The sequence below is a fragment of the Conger conger genome, chromosome 3 (genome assembly GCF_963514075.1).
Source record: "Conger conger chromosome 3, fConCon1.1, whole genome shotgun sequence".
In the NCBI taxonomy this organism is placed as follows: Eukaryota; Metazoa; Chordata; class Actinopteri; order Anguilliformes; family Congridae; genus Conger; species Conger conger.
Window position 1 is genome coordinate 19,813,002 of NC_083762.1, and position 13,786 is coordinate 19,826,787.

At 41.5% G+C, this 13,786-nt stretch overlaps 1 protein-coding gene and 2 non-coding genes across 3 annotated transcripts; all 3 read left to right on the plus strand.

Moving 5' to 3' along the window:
• The first annotated feature begins 573 nt into the window (after positions 1 to 573).
• On the plus strand, positions 574 to 7,713 carry eif4a1a (eukaryotic translation initiation factor 4A1A). Its single transcript, XM_061234534.1, has 11 exons — positions 574 to 682; positions 2,423 to 2,471; positions 2,812 to 2,944; positions 3,196 to 3,335; positions 3,724 to 3,892; positions 4,442 to 4,551; positions 4,658 to 4,801; positions 5,302 to 5,439; positions 5,775 to 5,864; positions 6,493 to 6,572; positions 6,767 to 7,713. The coding sequence occupies exons 1-11, from the start codon at positions 660 to 662 to the stop codon at positions 6,909 to 6,911; spliced, it is 1,221 nt and encodes a 406-aa protein (XP_061090518.1). The 5' UTR covers positions 574 to 659; the 3' UTR covers positions 6,912 to 7,713.
• Positions 4,117 to 4,252, plus strand: LOC133125362 (small nucleolar RNA SNORD10). The gene has a single exon (XR_009708439.1). It is a non-coding gene; the product is annotated as a small nucleolar RNA SNORD10 (small nucleolar RNA).
• LOC133125336 (small nucleolar RNA SNORD10) lies at positions 5,022 to 5,162 on the plus strand. The gene has a single exon (XR_009708413.1). It is a non-coding gene; the product is annotated as a small nucleolar RNA SNORD10 (small nucleolar RNA).
• Positions 7,714 to 13,786: the final 6,073 nt, after the last annotated feature.

A 13,786-nucleotide genomic window follows, 5' to 3' on the forward strand; every position in this document is an offset into this window, starting at 1 on the left:
TTACTGGTACAAGCATACCTAGCTAGTCACATTTGTGTTGAAACAGTATACTAGTTACTGTATAGCTTGCTTATTGGAACTAATGGGGACAAAAGCCTGAAAGATAAATTGTTCAATTAAGTTGCTATAAATAGTGGGTAAATTGCTGGATTTCGACACTACATTAATACATAGCCTAGTTATAGGAAATGAACAGGAACAACATATTACTATTTCTTAACTGCTTTGCTGGGAAATTACTTGTAACGTTATCATGATATGAGTTTGGGTGGAGTAACATGATGAATAATGTAGCGTACATTGACTTGTATGAGTCAGCGGTCACGGTCACTCTAGTCGTCACCACGCAGTTCTGTGTTGTAACGTCAGTCGTCGATTTGGAGCCAAAATGGCTCATTTCGTCATGGAATGGAAATCCAATGATATCCATTTGTGCTCTGCCTGGGGCGTATTCATAGTTGAGCCACACCCATTATGTCCTAATAAGGTCCGAAGTGGGTAGTGCTTACTTCTCAAATGACATGTCTATAAACCTATGAAATACAATAATGGGTGGTCTCAACAGCGATTGATGGAATTGTACTACAATCACACGGCTACATTGGAGACCACGTTGAAGTATATAAAAGATTTTTGCGGCTGATTCGCTCTTTGTGATAATGTCGGCTGAATATGAACAGAGGTAAGACATCGACGATAATAGATTTGATTTTCTCTATTTAATGAAAAAGAAACCATTATTCCGTTTTATTGATAATTCGTTAGCTAGAAAACCGCAGGACTAGGTGGCTAATGGTGTTCAAAGTTAGCTCTTGCTAGCTAGCTAACGATACGCGTTTTAGGCCTAGTTGGCGAACTTCCCCGTTGACAGCCGGCTTTTTACCGTCGTGTGGACAAAATCCAGTCTATGATTGCTCTTCCCCGTTGACTGTTATCACCAAATAGCCTAGTATTCTAATAAGTAATCGTGGTGGTTGCCAGTAACTAGCGGCATCGAGCTGAATACGTTTAGGGCCTTAACGTGGTTACCTTAGATAACGTAAATTCGGTGAAATGATCCGCTTGCTCGCTAACTTACTCGTGTGCCGACCATTTCTGATGAATACCGAAATAACGCTAGAGCCATGGGTCAAATTGGAACTTGTATGGTCAACTGAACTGAATTGAATAAAGACCATCTAGATGGGTAGCTCGCTACTGTGGTTACCGTATTAACTTCGTGGCATCTCACGTGCCAACTGACCAACGTTAGCGTTGCATTTTAAAGTTGGCAAAATATGTATTTTTGGCTCCTAATAAAAATGTAGCTCTGTGCAGTGGCCAGGCGCTTTTTTTTTTTTTATTATTATTTTTTTTTTTATAAAACAATCACTAGTTCCAAGTCGGTGAAGTCGGGTAGAATGCGTTTGTAGTTGACGTAGCTAGCTATGTTAAATAATTGTTGTCTTGTGGCTAGCTAACTTTTAACGTTGGCCATTTAAATGTCAATTATGTCTGACGATATTTTGTATAACTTGATCGACACGTTTGTGAAGTCCTTTTTCGGCAAAGCTCAGCTTTATCCACAGTTCATGTGATCTTGCCTCCTGGTTAAAAAATGCCATGTGAGCACATGGTCTGCGTAGCCGGCGAGACAAAGGCAGGCCTTGGGCGTAAACCGAGGGGAAGCGGCTAGCAATCTGAAGCTACGTTAGCTAAATTCGCTAACGTAACAAGTTAATCCAGGTCAACATCCGACGGTATGTAGGTGTTAACGTGCATACATTGTGTTAAAGTAGCGTTGGTGATTTGGCCAAGTCGAGTAGTTGGATCTAGTCACATTAATATCAAAAGCGTGTTCTGTAGCTAACTTGGCTAGGCTACCCGTTAGTTAGCTAGATTTAAAGTGTTGTCTTAGTGGTTAAATAGTGATTTATGTACGTTGTTAGTTTTTATTTTTTGTATTTTAACATGCAGTTGTCGGGAGTTAGCTAGCGCATTATCTATATGTGTTAGTTAGCGGGTCATGCGTACCGGTATTCTAGTTCGCTAGCTTGAGGGCTAACTTCGCACATGCGGGTCCTGTATACCGGTCTTTTAACACGGAGGGCGGCCATCTTAAATGCTTAAATAAAAAATGGCCGCCCGTCTCGATTTCTTCTGTGGGATCAGTCCCTCCCGCCCACGGTCGACGTGTCGTAAGCTTCGCAAAGGTGTACACCACCATTTTAAAACTAGCAGTGCATGGTCGCCTGTGTAATGCCCTAGGACTGCTTGTGACCACAAAGTATGAAATGGGTTCAGGGCAGGGGGCGTTTTAGATGCTCACATCAACTAGTTAATTCCGAAAAGGAAATGATCTGCTCAAAAAATTAGAGGTAATGTATGTAGATATTTCAAAAAGCAAAAGTGTGAATGTTAACTTTATTTTTATTTTTTAAAGATCCAGAGACAATGGCCCAGAGGGCATGGAGCCAGATGGAGTCATTGAGGTGAGTTGGAGAAATGCACTATGAAATTATTGGTGGCAGACTGTATGTAGTTGGTCATTATTTGTGAGACTAAAGGTATTTGTCAGTTTCATCAAAATGTTGAGCTTTAATCTGTGCTTTTAATAACATCTTTTTTCTTATCTGAAAGTAAATTTATAGTAAACTAGCTGCTTGTTCGTATGGTCAGTGGTATAATGTGTATAGGATGACGCTATGCCCTGCTGTATATCTAAAGACGGCACTGAGGTTAAGACCTGAAACGTTCCTACGCTACATAACTGTAGAGAATCTTGAATCTCAAATTATTCAACTTCTCAATTTTTCCTTCTCTTTGTCACAGAGCAACTGGAACGAGATCGTGGACAGCTTTGATGAAATGAGCCTGCGCGAGTTCTTGTTAAGAGGAATCTATGCCTATGGTTTTGAAAAGCCCTCTGCCATCCAGCAGCGGGCCATTCTCCCTTGTATCAAGGGTATGTATTGGCTGTTCTATGGTGCAACTTCCAGCATAGTCTGCTCTATTGCAACTTCAGCTGTGTGCTCATTAATGGTTCATGGTTGAAGCATTGGTGAGCATCATGGTACACAAACTCAGCAGACCACTTCCTGTTTGCTGGAAAAATATTTAACTGTAGAATTTGCCATTTATGCTAGGCGCCCTGCAATCTCAAACCTGCCTATGCTCAACCATCACTTGTGTTAATGTGTACTGCTCTTTCTCTAGGTTTTGATGTGATTGCACAGGCCCAATCGGGCACGGGGAAGACTGCCACTTTTGCCATTTCAATCCTGCAGCAGATTGACACGGAGCTGAAGAGTACCCAGGCCTTGGTTCTGGCCCCCACCAGAGAGCTGGCTCAGCAGGTAAACTCCCTGCGAGTCCGCACACCGCTCTACACATTAACTCAAAAGTTCAGTCCCTGTCTTTATTATCCCCTGTCATTGGGCAAGGTGGTGTCTCTACAGTGGCACCAAGTCTTTAATCTGTCAGGGGTAGAGGAAAAGCATCCATATTCATCCCAGTCATCTCTGTACAGTGAGAAATAGGCTGGTTCATGCTGTGGGCACAGATGCATTGCTGGTGTATGTAAATGGACAAATGAGTGCATAATGTTGAAGCTTGCTTAACGCACGCGCACACACACACACACACACACTGCTTTAAACCCCATGAAGTAGTCAAGTTTGCTTTTCACTGGATGGGCCCTTGGCTTGTGTATAGTGAATTATTGCTCTCCCCCTCCCTCTGAAGATCCAGAAGGTGATCCTTGCTCTTGGGGACTACATGGGTGCTTCCTGCCATGCCTGCATTGGCGGGACCAATGTGCGCAACGAGGTGCAGAAGTTGCAGTCTGAAGCACCCCACATAATTGTAGGAACACCAGGCCGAGTCTTTGACATGCTCAACCGCAGATATCTGTGTAAGTATCCCCATCTGGGGCCGGGAGCGAGTGCATCACAACGAAACGGTCGTGTCTTTGAACTGAATCACGCATGCCTCACTCATGAGAATTAACATTGAGCTGGACTTTTATCCACCTTGTGTTATTGAAGTTATAATTATCTGCTGTTCAAACTGAGGTTTTGCCGCTTGCTGGAAGGGTGCAGATGGTAGTGTAGTCACAGTCCAGGAGGGGCCAGGGCTGTTTTGTGATGATCCCCATGCGTGTCAACTGATCCCAGAATCCCCTGCTTCTCTGTCTCTCAGCTAGTGTTCTGCTAGTGGGTGTGCATGGGGCTGCAGGGCTCTGGGTCCATGATCAGAGCTCACAGTGGCTGACGACGGCTCCCCTCCATTATGGGCTGCATAGTGAAACCAATCTAACTGCTATGTCTCTTGCTAGCAAGAGTGTGCCCATTTTTGTCCAAGCAAGGCTGTAAAATTGATTGGTGTCCTTTCTTATGGTTAGGGCTGTTGTGTATTTACTCCATCTATATGCATTGGTTTTGATCCCGGTGTTCCTCCTCAGCTGCAAAGTACATCAAGATGTTTGTGCTGGATGAAGCAGACGAGATGCTGAGCCGAGGGTTTAAGGACCAGATCTATGAGATTTTCCAGAAGCTGGCCCCCAACACTCAGGCAAGTTCAAGCCCTGTGGTGTTCAAGAGTGTGGAGGAAGAAAAAAAAAAATACATGTGTAGAGTGATTTGTCTAATGATATAGTGTGCTCTTGTCTTTCTTTAAGGTGGTGCTGTTGTCTGCCACCATGCCACTAGATGTACTGGAGGTTACAAAGAAGTTCATGCGGGAACCTATTCGTATCCTGGTGAAGAAGGAGGAACTGACCCTGGAGGGTATCAGGCAGTTTTACATCAATGTGGAGAAAGAGGTGGGCATGCGCTCCATTCAATATGTGGCAATGACCTTCTAATGCATATCAAAGGTGGTTTTTGCCCCTTACACATCTTGATTGAATAGTGTTTAAAAAAAAAAAAAAAAAGGTTTTTTGAGGGCTAACTTTTTTTAAGTGGCTTGATTTCCTACAGGGAGAGCCTGATGCATTTGAGCCAACAAAGCTGGTTGGTGCTACCTGGCAAGTGGGTGGCGCTGTTTTATGATGAAATCCATGCGTGTCAACTGATCCCAGAATCCCCTGATGCTCTGCTCCCCCTGCCGGCGTTCTGTTGGCAGGTGTGGACGGGGTGTCAGTGCTCTGGGGCCATGATCATTTCTTAACCTTGGCTGAGAACCGCACCCCCTACTTGCTCAGGTTGTTGGATGAATGTGCTCTGATGCTCTACAAAGTCTGATCCTCTGCAATCTCTGTACTAGATGTTTTTCCCTCATTGATGCAAATATGGTAATGCTATATTGCTTTTTGTGTCCCAGGAGTGGAAACTGGACACACTGTGTGATCTGTACGAGACCCTCACCATTACTCAGGCTGTTATCTTCATCAACACGCGCCGAAAAGTCGACTGGCTGACCGAGAAGATGCATGCCAGGGACTTTACTGTCTCTGCCCTGGTAAGTGCTGGTCCTCAGCCCTGCTTGTACAGGGTATATTTGCTTAGTTTACTGACGGTTGTGAGGGCATTTGTCCTTGCTTTGACTCATCACTCCTCTGTAGCATGTTGGGTGTGAGAAGCTGCTGTTGAATGCGCAGTTTGCTGAATTTGTTGGCAAATGTTTAATTGCCTGCCTGCTTTTTTTTTCTTTTTTCTTCTCTTCCTCTCTCCCCTCTCTGTACTTGTGGTCAATGGCTTTGCAGCCATCTTTGCTGTGGAGGTTAAGTGCAGGTCTGCCAAGCCTTTCAAAGTGAATTTTAAGCTCTGAGTGCTGTTTGACTTGTTCCATTACAGCATGGAGATATGGACCAGAAGGAGAGAGATCTGATCATGAGGGAGTTCCGCTCAGGTTCCAGTCGGGTTCTCATTACCACTGACCTGCTGGTGAGTCTGCAGAGATGACCGTTTATTCCAACACCTGAGGGAGTCTTCACCCTGGTATTGGCATCCACTTTATAGATGTTGATACTTCTGTAGAAGGCTGAACTTTCACACTTGTGTGGGTATATGTGCATACGTGCATTTTGTAGTAATTGCATTTTCTTTGGTTCCTTTCTTGGTCTAACCACATGACTGTTGTGATCAGATCTTTGTGACCAAAACCTTTAACTTATCGAAACCATAGGGGTAAATGCAACACTGTCCTGTTGGCCAAAGTTCCCTCTCCCCCTGGCTGTACCCTGTGCTACGGGAGGAACGTAGATCTTTGGTAGAGAATTCCTACTGCTCTCCACAGTGATTGGGCTACCTGTCCCTCTTCACAACTATATAGCAGTTGACAGCTGACACTAATGCGTGGCCATTCTATGGTGTGTTTCTATGGTGCAAATTGCAATCTGCCCTGTAAATCTATTGTAGTGGCAGTATGCCACTTAGACAGCTGGGTTATTCCATGAAACAAGACTGAGCATTAATGTAAAACTGATTTCAATCAGTCTTTTGGTAAACTGCACTGTTAAACAGATCCTATACCAGATGCAAAGATACAGCAAACTGCCCCTCTCTCCTGTAGGCCCGAGGTATTGATGTACAGCAGGTCTCTTTGGTCATAAACTATGACCTGCCCACCAACCGAGAGAACTACATTCACAGGTGAGCCCTGCCCCCACATTAAGACATTGGTGTCAATTTCTGATTTAATTAGTTTTATCCTTGCACTCCAGCTACCATAAAGCGCTGGAATTAAGACTTCATTTTAGTCCAGTCGACCTATTGAAGGTTCTGACCGTGTAATTTGAAATTGAGCATAGTTTGAAGCAAACCATTTATTTTATTTTCCCAACAAGGATTGGACGAGGGGGCCGTTTTGGCAGGAAGGGCGTCGCAATCAACATGGTCACAGAGGATGACAAGCGCACACTTCGGGACATTGAGACCTTCTACAATACCACTGTGGAGGAAATGCCCATGAATGTGGCAGACTTGATCTAGAAATAACCTGCCCCCATATTTCTCCCTTCATTCAATTTTGAGGTACCCCCACCCAGGTCAAACTCCCTATGTTTCAGCCCCTCCCCAAATCCTGAATTTATGCTCTATGGAATGGGGAAATGTACTTTTCTAGACCAGAAGTGGTGGACAAGAGCATACTCCGTCTTGCTCAGTCACAGCATCCCCATAGTGAAACAGGGCCATGTTCAGGCCCCCAGTACATGGTCCGGACTGGTTTTTGTGCTGTCCCATTTCTCATTCTGTTCTTGACAAGAGTTAAGCTTGTGGAGGATGTTGACAGCCAAACGGGCAGCATTGTAGTATCTAGTTTTTCAGCTCCTTGTTGGCACATCTGCAAGCCTGGAAGTGGGAGGTGTCGGCACATTTCACCAAACTAACAGTTTTTGTTTTCCCTGCCTTAAACCATTACTTGGCTGCTCGTGTGCTTCAAGCAGCTTTCAAATATCAGAAATGGAAAATGTCCTTTTACCTACAAGAAATGGGGGAACCCAGTACAATTGATCTAATTTTTGTCAAGTTCCTGAGAAAATGTTAAATGGACATGAATTAAATGAGTATCTATTTGAGAGATTCAGGGCAGCTGTGGTGGTTAACATTTTGCCTCAATGGATCATTTTGGTGGTAAATGTATGCAATGAGTAGCTATTGCATTGGACACTGAAGAACATGATTAGAATCAGTGACATGGAAGCATTTCATATACTATATTAAATCCGTTATGGATTAAGGTCACATTTTAAATTTGGGGAGGGGAATAACCTCAATAAAAAAATGAAAATCATGAATCTGTTTGATATAATTTTTCTGCTTTCAGATTTTTTTTCAACCATTTCCTTCTCACTTGTTTAATTGTGTATTTTGCAGGGGAAAGCAAAATTTCATGGAAAGGAGTGAGCTTGTCCGTATAACTAGGCTGTTCAATTACATTTTTTTTTTTTCTTCCCAGTATTGCCATTGTATATTTACGTCTGGACACAAAGTGCATTTTGAGAAACATGAAATGGGGTGTGTTAGTAACCTACCTCACCAAAACATGTTGGAGGGGTCTAATGCAAGGACCAAACTGAAAAGGATTTGAGTATAGAGATTATAACTTAAGTGTTTATTTTTTGTTTTTGTTTCTTTTTCTTTTTTAAATGCCTGTATTGGGGTGGGTGGGTTTAGAATGGGGGTGGGATGTCAGTGCTATTTTCTAAATGAATTTATTAAAATGTTGAAATTGTTAACCTTTTGACAGAAGCCATGTATTAAGACTTTCTACATTGGATTCTGTATAGTATTTATTTTAAAGGTCTTAAATAAAGGTTTTCTTTTTTGTTTTTAACAAGATAATCTGCAGTTTGTGTGGGGTTTTGTAAATTGAGAACATTTATGCCTGGTTTCCTAGCATCTGACTCTATCCATATTCTCAGTACTAACAGGGATGGGGTGTTCTATAAAGTCCTGAACTGAGTTGGTTTGATTCAACAGGGCTTGTGTGCCACCCTCCTGTTGTGTCCAGTACCAGAAATGTGTGGTGTAGTACCTTACATGCCACACGAGGGCAGCAGCCTGTGACAAGTTGACGGATCATGACACGGTTGGGGCCTACATTATTTTGAGAGCATTTGTATATTGGCATGAAATTTGTAATCCAACTTTCTCCGCATTATAATATGCTATGAAGATATTTGCTCCCTTCAGTTTAGGCTTATTTCAATCTCCACTTAAAAACACTTCAAATTTGTTAATGAAGATTTAATTGGTGGTTTGGTCGCTTGATCAATGAATTGTACTGAAAGCATAATTGTATTTGATTAATCCTGTCCTCATTTAAAATGTAGAGTTCTTCCTACAATTTCTGTCGATAAGGACCATAAATTGTTCATTGGAGAAATGTATCGGGTGCATAATGGCTTAAGACTTGTTTCCCCTGGGCCATCTTTAGTGCACAGCTGGTGTGGGAAAAACATCCCATCCAAAGATTGTTTTGAGTTTGTGTTTCATAACTATGCAGGTGTGTTCCTGAGAAAGAAATGCTTTGATGGAATATTATCTAATCATTACATTGACAGGCTTATCCTTTGTAGATATGGCATGTACGCCAACCTTTCCGCCTGTTCTACTTTGTGGTATGTTGCGTTTGACTATTGCGGACAGAGCGTCCAGATATTTGCTCTTGAGTTGGAAGGAGCCAGCCTGAAAACTGCAAGCAGTGGCAAATTTCAGGCAAATCATTTCCCTCCTCATCGTGAGGGAGGGGATTCCCAAGGCGTTTAGAGCTTGCTGGAACTGATGTACAGTGTACTGGGAATAATATGACAGGCCCTACACGCTCCCATCGAGTAGATGGTTTGGGTGAGACCAGGGTGCCAGGCAGGGGCTGCATACTCCAGTAAAGGTCTAATGTAGCTAAATGACTAACAGCTAGGCCTAAGTAGATATCGTAATGATCTACCTTTAGATTTGAGCATATTTGGGTTAGGGCTGACATTTAACACAAATTAGAAGAACCTTACAATGGGTCATCAATCTTGAATCAATAATTTACAATCCCTTGTTGGGAACCTTCCAGCAACCATCACAAACTGAAACAGACCACTGCATGACATGTGAGCCTGACAGACCATTGCATCACACACGGGAGACCCGAGCTGGTTGGCACACAGCTGTTTTCTGATCCTTTGAAGGTCATAGATACAAAAATGTAAGATCAAAATGATTTCTTGAACTGCAAAAATAATTTGTTGAAAGAGTTCTTAAAACTAAATGTATCTTAAAACTGTTTAAAGATATTAGAAATGCCTTACTTCCAGTTAGAGATTGGAATTAGCTACGTTTCCGTATAAGATTTGAAAGTCTGGTTACCTGGGTAACATCGCACAGTTGGGTCCCAATGTGAGTGGTGTTGGTTGGCACACGGATAATGTGATAATCATGCATTATTTATATATTAAACACGATTAGACATAATCGTATACAAATTAACATGCCTGTGTGTGAGGGGGCTATGTGCACAAAATTGTGGTTACTGTCCCATCAGTCACCAACAAAAACTCAGATGGGCTTAGGTACATTATAGGCTTGATTCACACACACACACAGATACACATGGTAGCGCACGCATGAGGAGAGAGGGAGAACAACAGAAGTTGATTATAGTTGGCATTTCCACTGATGAACTGGTTAAAAAGCTTTTACATTATATTCATTATACATTTTACATGTATATATTTATTAGGCTATATTTATATTTTCCCATTGAGTATTTGTGTTTTCTGGTTTTTATTTGAATTAATTGTAACACACCTTAACCTTTTACTTCATCTTTCAATTGTACCAGAGAAATACGCAGAGTGAAAAGTCTGCCAACCATCCCTGATCTCCCCATATAACTAATAGGTAGATCGACACAGCTAACCAAACCTCTAAGCAAATCTAATGGATGGAAAACGTAATGTAAACATAATTAAATCTAGAACAGGCTATCGCGCCTCTGAAAACGCCATATTCGGGGATGATGTGAACTAGACGAGTACAGTCGCATGCAATTCAAGAAGGCCAAAACTCCTGCTTATGAAGGTGTAATTTGATCATACCCCCACCAGTGGGCATCATTTAGCCTACACAGCGATTATGTTCCCTGTTCATAAGCACAGTAATGTGCGGGAGGAAACCATAGTCTACGGGCCTACCCTCCACTGCACCACCTCACCTTCCTCTAGGTCTAACCCCCTTCCACATCTCATAAAAAGTTTGCTTACGACCTTAGTCGTACATTATCTCCAGGATGCTGGGTTCATTGACATATCCTTGAAACAGATTTTTGTATTTTTAATTTTGGGATGCTTATTCGTAAGGTGCACACTCATTTGTTCCATTATTTCCTTACTTTCTCCATGAATGTTTAATGTATACCTTATCCACTGACTTTTTCCCTTGCATTGCCAACACCGATTCATCTTTTCGTTCTCTCTCCATACGGTTTCCTTGCCTCCCTTTCCCTTCCATAGATTCTTCCTCTCACAGTATGTCCATAGTCCCCTTAACCCCCTCCCAGAGCCTTATAATATGTGATGTTTTGATCAGTCTTGTTCAGTGTAGGTGGCCCTATCACTACTTTCTCCCTGGCTATAAACCCCACCACCACCTTCTCAACCCCCCTGCTGGCTGCCTGATTGTGGGCCAGGGGATTATGCGAGTGGGAGGCTCGTAAAGGGCCTGCCAAGGTCTTTCTGTCCTGTGACGGATGGCTGAGAGACTGAAGAAACCATTTACATAAGAAGAGAGAAGAGAGAGGGAAAATAGGGCGCTATTCAATCAGCTTGTCATAGAGGACTGAAGCACTTTCTCTCCCCCATCACGGCAGTTTTTTTCTTCTTCAGCTCTTTTCTTCATCATGTTTCCTTCTCTAGTCTTCAAAATGAATTTTACTTTTTCATCTCATTATCCATTTCTTTAATTCGATCCATCTTGGGGGTTTTTTCACTCCAGCTTTCCTTTCACCTTTTGTGATTGCCATAACTCACAAGGAATCCTCATGGTGTTACTCTCATTATAATTATCAATAAATATGACACCATAACAAGCACTTAAACAGACACATGCAGCTGTGGTTATTGCATAATTGTGTGGGCACATTCACTGAAATTGGAACACCCATTTATGCATTCCAGAGGTCACGAACGGGTTTGTTTTTTCGTCAATAGAACATTTTGGTGTTGAAGGGCTTTTGGCAATGATGCAAAACTATAAAACACTAGCAACTTGAAAACTTAAACTTAACACTTGAATTTAGCCACGTTTTTAAATCCATTTATACTAAACCAAATCAGCATGCTGTAAATAGGCATAAACGTGAAAACATATCACTGAACCATATAGTGATTTTTATCTATTTATGGTTCCAGTGAACAATGTAGCCTACGTACTGGAGCTACATTTCTTGTGTATAAAAATAGAAAGACTACGTGCACAGTATTATCTAGCTACATAATACGGATACATTGTTTAATGGAGGGTAAATATTTTGGACTCATTACAGACATTTTATATGCATTTTAACAGCTTTGCAAGGTTTGACGCTCACAAACACCATTCCCTGCATATGCCCAACCTCCTGTCGAGCGCACGTATTGTTATTGATATAGTCTATGCTGTTAATGCGAATTTGTCACTAATGCAAATATTCATCGGAAAACAGGGGGTCCAATAACTCCGTGTGCGATTCTCCAAGAAAATGTTCCAAAAACAATCAGCATTGAAGGCGACAACGGACATCAACACAGGCATCGCCCATTAACACCTTCTAACAGGAATAAGTACGCCCATGGTAACAGTAGGCAAGTGTCAGAATAATTGCGTAACAACGACCACGAAACTGCCACAGAAATGACCACGGGAAAAAACAAATATAATAACTTAACATGCGAAAAAATAGTATGTATAAATAAACTTGTAATATTTTCGCATAGGCATACTTGAAGGAGACTAGCGAAAACGTATATAATATGCTGAAGTGTTCTATTTTCCACTTACAGAGGTAGAAACAGTGCTGTATGTGGAATTGTTACCATCAAAATATATTTTAAAAAATAAACAATATAATTATTGGAACTCAAAAATTTGAAAAATACTGTGATACTATATTTATTAACGTTTCAATGGAACCAACCAAAATCAAAAATTAATTTGATTAAAAAAATAGATTTCACTAAAATTAAGGTTCCATAATTATTGGCACCCCTGGTTTAGTACTTGGTGGAGTCTTTTCCTGTAATGCTTGCCCAGGTTAACATATTTGGAGGGATTTTGGACTGTTCCTCTATGCAGATCCTGGCAAGATCCTTCACATTCTTGTGTTTGCACATATCAACTGCCCTCTTCAGTTTGGATTGAGTTTTGGTGCCTGAGATGACCATTGCAGAACATTTCTGTGTGGATTTTCAGGTATGCTTTGGGTCATTGTCTTGCTGGAAGGTCCACCTACAGCCAAGTCTCAGCCTTGTGGTAGAGATTGTCAGCTAAACTTGCCTAATACTTGGTGGAGTCCATTATACCATTGATTTTAACCAGTGCCCCTGGACCTCTGGAAACATAACAGTCCCAAAACATCACTGACCCACTACCATATTTCGCATTGAAAAGGAGATGCATAAAACTCATACCTATGGTGAAATATGGTCGTGGATAAGTGAATGTTTTGGGTCCAGGGGAACTGGTATAATGGATTCCACCAAGTATCAGGCAATTTTGCTTGACAATCAGGTTGCCCAAAGCATACCTCAAAATCCACTCAGAAATTGTTCAATGACAACAAAATCTGTTCTGCAATAGCCATCTCAGGCACCGGACCTCAATCCAATCGAAAACCTGTGGGCTGAACTGAAGAGGGCAGTTGATATGCGCAAACACAAGAATGCGAAGGATCTTGCAAGGATCTGCATAGACGAATGGTCCAAAATCCCTCCAAATGTGTTCCTTAAACAGAAAAAGACTCCATGCTGTTATCCTTACCAGAGGAGTATGCACCAAGTACTAAACTATTACTAGTACTATTATGGAACCTTAATTTCTATTGAAATCTATTTTTATTTTTATTAAATGAATGTTTGATTTTTGTTGGTTCCATTGAAACATTTATAAAGCACAGTATTTTTCACATGTTGCCATTTTTTAGTTTATCAGATTGTTTATTTTTAAAAAGTATTTTTATGTATTGCCAGTCAGGGGTGCCAATAATTCTGCAGCCTACTGTATAGCAACAATGATTTTACAACAATGATTGTTTCGATTGGTCAGTCACAAATTGGTGATAGGAAAAGCCATTTCTAAACATTGTTTGAAGGCTTTTAGTTGTGTTCTCTTGTTGGAAT

Coding starts and splice junctions, on each gene's coding strand:
- eif4a1a (XM_061234534.1), top strand. CDS start 660: ATGTCGGCTGAATATGAACAGAG. Junction 3,336..3,723: donor CCAGAGAGCTGGCTCAGCAG/GTAAACTCCCTG, acceptor CTCCCTCTGAAG/ATCCAGAAGGTGATCCTTGC. Junction 4,552..4,657: donor AGCTGGCCCCCAACACTCAG/GCAAGTTCAAGC, acceptor TCTTTCTTTAAG/GTGGTGCTGTTGTCTGCCAC.